This window comes from Porites lutea, chromosome 5 (genome assembly GCF_958299795.1).
Source record: "Porites lutea chromosome 5, jaPorLute2.1, whole genome shotgun sequence".
NCBI lineage: Eukaryota > Metazoa > Cnidaria > Anthozoa > Scleractinia > Poritidae > Porites > Porites lutea.
In genome coordinates, this window is record NC_133205.1 from 41078013 (window position 1) to 41083687 (window position 5675).

General features: G+C 36.2%; 1 protein-coding gene across 1 annotated transcript in view; it reads right to left on the minus strand.

Moving 5' to 3' along the window:
* The window catches only part of LOC140938390 (MFS-type transporter SLC18B1-like), a 21184-nt gene extending 15740 nt beyond the window's left edge, over window positions 1–5444 (minus strand). Inside the window, exons 1-3 of the mRNA XM_073387876.1 lie at window positions 5261–5444; window positions 2586–2681; window positions 807–880 (exon numbers count right to left, since the gene is read on the minus strand). Of these exons, the coding sequence (XP_073243977.1) occupies window positions 807–880; window positions 2586–2681; window positions 5261–5389 (299 nt within the window). The 5' untranslated portion in view covers window positions 5390–5444. The remainder of the gene's footprint in view (window positions 1–806; window positions 881–2585; window positions 2682–5260) is intronic.
* Between the last annotated feature and the right edge of the window lie 231 nt (window positions 5445–5675).

Here is a 5675-nt window from a genome sequence, read left to right on the forward strand (position 1 = left end):
GCACGCGGGAAGTTTGGAGAGCACGAAAGAGACGTAAGAATTGCACAAGGCGCAGCCGAGTGCAACTCTAGCCTCTTGAGTGCTCTCCAAACCAACTCTAGCTTCTTGAGTGCTCTCCAAACTTCCCGAGTGCTCAATATCTCGACATACCCACAGCTGCAGCATGAACTAATTGTTTTATAACAGTATCAAAGCGATCAATGCAGCAGTTAACTGAAAATTTTAATATTGTAGGGCGCGCTCAAAGCAGTACGCGTCAATGTTTACCTGAATATATTTTTTTCCTCACAGTTAATCTTATGTTTTTATCCCGAAACTGAGAGAAAGTGTACTCTAAAATGATTGTAAAATCCATATTTAGGTGCCGAAAAAAAATTAATTTACGGAAAAATTGTTATTGAGAGAAAACAACTTTGCAAAGAATGATCTCACGCAACGATGACAACAACAAAAATAACACTCACCTCTTTCCCTTACTATCGGTTAACAAATTCAAACGTTTCCTCTTAAATTTCAATTCCATATAAAATACATGGTAAACGCTTATCGTGCACTGCTGAGTTATGGATACACTCAGGAGACTCAGGATTGCCAAGCTCACAACAACTCGAGGAATTAAGAATAGTTTATAGACGTCATCAGCGTGCTCGATAGGAATATGAAGCACGCTCACGCTATTGAATTTGATAAGGCGAATTTTCTAGCTATGTTATAAAGGTCTCTATGCCCCGTTCAGGCCTCGTCCACATGTATCCGGGTATTTTTTAATCCGCAAGGAATGAAAGAAAGAAAGAGAGAAAGCCTACCCAAACATAATAAAGGATCCTCCGAAAACAAAACATCCTGATAAAAGCATGAAGAAAGCTCCAAACTTTGTTATCTGAAAGATTGAGTTTAAAATTTATTTAGTAAAAAAATTTTAAGTGTCTGTCATCTTAAATATCTCTTTGAATTCATTATTTGCCCTATTTAGACCGGACCTTTTGTGATTCCGCGGGGATTCGAAGGCCCCCTCGCTTTAACTTAGCAACAACTCAAGATGCTGTCACAAAAGTTACACAGAATAATATAAATGTACTCATCATTTCCAACAACTAGTTAAGACTTGACTGACAAAATGACATAATTTGACTTCATTCGTCATATTGTTTGACTTATTGGTAGAGTCCAGATTTCACCAATTTTCCGAAAAAACCTAATAGTAAGGTGTCTGATATCGATGAAATCGTAAAGTTGGCTAACATTGGTAGTCTTTACACTAGAGCCTAAATAAGCTAAGAAATATTTCAAGACAAGTAAATTTTAAATTCTTCAGGTAAAAGGAAGGTACACACACAACCTGTCTTTTTTACTTCAGGATAATTTAATGCTATTTCCACGCAACATAATTAATGATTGATTGACATGCTTCGCCTTTCTCAAAACTCAAGAAACCGTACGTTCGCTGAGTCGGTTTTAAGGATGGTTTTCAAGTCTCTTGAAACTTTCTTGAATCGTATCAACTTTCCGACTTTAATGAGATGCAAAGTAAAATAACCTGAGATTTAAATCAGGCCTTTCACACACGTATCTTTGGTTAAGTAAAACTTAGCAGCTCTTAAGTCTTACTTAACGGCCTAGTGTAAAGACAACCATTAAAGCTCATTAATGATCTTAACAGTGGAAGTGATGTTGTGATGGCGTCATTTATTATTGAATAAGGAACTGTAACCATTCGACATCTTGAATCTACTATTTTTGTATAGGTAATAGTATGATTTGTAGTGTGATTATACATTTAACTCAATAACTCTTTTCTGATTGGCCGAGAGCGTACAGTGAATTTTTGAAATCAGCGCCTGGGACATCATCTAGCTGCAGATTATACAATAATCATGTCAAGGACACTCAAGGTCACGGGTAATCATGTCATGTATGACTGGGGTGCATGATTTCTAAGGGTAATCATGTCAAGTTCGCGCAACACAAAAAGGTCGACGAAGGAGGCAAAGGAGCTGTTTGCTGATTACGTAAAAAAGAGAAAAAACAGAGAGAACCTGAGGAAAAGAAAGAGTTGGCACAAACTTTAAAAACATTTTATGTCGAAGCGAGAAAGAAAGGATTCGTTCAATGTATAATGAAACAATTATTAGATTCGGGTTTCGTGATATTCAGAATAATTAAGGTCTCGGTAAGGGTTATCAGCCTCAGCCTCAGCCTCGACCTTGATTATTCTGGATATCACAAAAACCTCATCCAAATTTGAGACAATTTTGAAATATCACGAGTGGTATTTATGCCAAATATCACGTACAAATCATGCTATTACTGTATTTGTTTCCGCTACTACCCGTAAAAGGTTTGTAACTTTCACATGTAGGTATTTCAAATTAAGCTGAAATACCACTGCTCTAAGCCATTCAAATTGCAGAAATTTCTCATGTAGTAGACAGTATAGACAGTATAAGGGAATTAATTGAATGCATTCTATTTTATTTAAAAGCCATGTAAATCGAGAAGAAATTTAATTAGAGCTAACAGGTAAAGTAATTTTACAATTGATCTGTCCTTTATTGTACCGTGAATTAATATCGGAAACCACTTACAAGAAATCCGCACGCTAAAGAAAAGATGAACATTCCCAATGGATAAGTTCCAAAGATTAATCCTACAACAGTGGTGGATACTCCCTTGTCTTCTGCCTAATAAAAAAATTTAGTAAAAAGAAAAAAATATCACTTTATTGTTATGCAAAGAAGAAGAAAAAGAAGAAGTTCGGTCGAGAAGGCTTACCCGATAAGGTTTGTGATAATAAGGCCTAAAAGGTAACGTAATAATTACTGCATGCTTTTTCCACCAGTTAAATAAATCATGATCAAATTAAAGGCTAGATTTGAAGTAAAAATAAGCACGCGTCTAAAAGAACTAATAAATAGCAACTAGAGATAAATGCCCATGAGTGTGGCATGGATGTTTAAAACAAAAATGCAATAAAATGGCAAGTGAATACTACACTGCTCTTAATAGGAAAGTTTATTACTCATTGCTGCAAAATCAATACTGAATTGGTGAGCAAAAAATTTACAAGACTAATTTAAAAATAAACCGTAAAAATACTACTAATTTACCTAGATATTTACAAATATGAATAATGATTATAATATTACTTGTAAAAGTTTACTTAGAATATCTAAGCGTAAAAAATGAATCTGCCCTCTTGGTTCTACAAGTAATTACACCATTAAATGGAAGGAATTTCTCGGAGTTCTTTCTGAGCTTGTAATTACAAGTACCTGCAACAGGCGTAGGTAACAATATAACTAGAAAATGACTTTTCTCTCTTGCAGTGTTGGCAAGTTTGCTTGACACAGGGCCTCCGTACAGGATTTCTCCACAGCGAAAACTATCTTAAGTGCCCTCTTTTGCACTGACTCTATTACATCCGCCAGCCAAGTAGTCTGGGATAGGATTGCCACACGGGCACAGCGCATTCTAAAACTGGTCTTATCGTAGTAAGATGTACTTTAATTTCAGAATGCTAAATTTACTAACACCCGCTCTAAGCAGTACCCCTTGGGGAATATAATTTCTCACAGGCTTTCTTAACAATGTAATCCTCATGGTTATTCCATTTTTGAGGTCATTGCTCAAATTGACGCCTAAGATCTAATAACATTTAACTTGCTCTATAACATTATTTCCTATTACGATAGGGTTGAGTAATACTATGAATTGTGAAGAAAGTTTACAAACATTTCCTTAGGATAGAAGGGGCTATTTCATCGTGAGTTCCAAAGTTTTTACCAATCTTGTGTCTTGCGGGGGTAAATCATTCTAAAGTTTAGCGGCAGAATTGAACAAAACTAGCGCGGCATCTAGAGTTTTTTTTTATGATTTGTAACTTGGATGGTTTATTCTTTTGCTTATGCTTGCAGGGTCTTATCGGCTGACTCGTTAATTTCAGTCCTTTTTAATTATACTTGTGGAAACGACTTATCTAAGCTTATAATATCAGACGAAAGAAATGAAAATAAAGTTGTGAATAAATTTTCATGCTCTGTTTGCCTTTGCTTTACCCTGTGAGGAGAAGATTTATGAGGAAGGTCGAAGGGCGCGCCACCACTCCCTACTTATGCTTATGCTTGTGTTAACTTGTAAACTAACCTATAACCCAATGGAATTATAATTAGTTACTTACAGCAAAGTGGTAATTTTTTTTATGGAATTTGTAGTTCCAGAAAACATCCATACTCTCCCTATGGAGGGCAAAAGAAATTCTGAGGGGAGGGGGGTCAGTCCAAAGGAGGTAATTTCCGATGGGGAAGGGGAGTGGCCTTTCCGAGTGTTTCTTCCAGTGTTTCAAAACAAGAATTATTGTTTTCATTGATGATCATCTAATTACAGTCTGCTGAATGCTTTTTTCACGGCTTACGCGATCGTTTTTTTTTTAATACAGTTGTCATCGGCTCATGAATAAACTTCCGCTTATCTATCTGTTGCTTGATTTCACGATTGTGGTATTCATCGTAATGTGGTGCTGTTCTAAGCTTCCTTCTTTTATATCATGTTTTAACTAAAAGAAGTTCACTTGGTGTTTAGTTTGAATGTAGAACTAATTCTTTTATAGTTGGTATCTCTCGTGTAGTGTTGTAGTGTAAGAAGGTATTCGCCTCCACGGTCCTCCGGCAGTGGCCTACCGTTAATCATTAGCTAGAAAAGACCTCTACAAGGCAAAATTAAGTTTACTAGACTATGTATTAAAATGGATAAAGAGATTTTTTTCGCACTTTATCGGAAAAACAATTACATTTCGCATAATAGTACGGCGGTGTAACTACATTTTTGACGGCTATATAGTCTTTCGAAGGATACCCAGCCAAAATGGAAAAATCACGGAAATTTCAGGGGGAAGAGGGGTATGACAAGCACTTCTTGTAATGGAAATTCCAGGAGGGTAAGGGTCTAAAACAAAAATGCATTCCGTTGGGGGGGAGGTGCACGGATATTTTCTGGAACTATATACACCATGCTGTACAGATAATGACTGAAATAAAATGAGCTCTGCTTTTATACTTTAATTAATCAGCTCAGTAGGTGCACACGCAGAAGAGCATTTAACTGAGAGAAAATTTGCATTTTCAGATCCGTCATCAGTGGACACTACTAGGTACAACTTATTCTATAAAGGCACTACATTCGAAAATTCATTTGGAAAATACAGTGAGACATTGAAAATATTGTAAATAATGCCTTCAATACAAAGAATTAAAAAACATCTCACCTCGCTTGGGAAAAATGGTGCATACAATGAATATGCTAAGGCGTCTATGAAGATGACGAGGAATAATGTGGATAAAATAACTATGTTCTGAGCTTGATCAGACCAGGGACGTTCTGGTACGGTTTCCATGCTTTTCAGTCATTTAGTTCAAGCCAGCGCTTGGGTCTGATTACAGGGCGATTTTAAGTAGGCAACTAATGATTCATATAGAAAAAAGTCAACATTGTAGTTCAACAATCTTGACATTTAGCATTTTTACTACTGCCTACTTACGTTGAGAGCGGAAAAATGTAATAAGCATGCGCGAAATGTTCTGCACAGGCGCCAGGACAGGCAACGATAAAGATTCGAAATTGTAAATTTAGCTTTATATATTCATATCAGTCAATTTAAGTTTCCCCAAAAAGCTTGATCA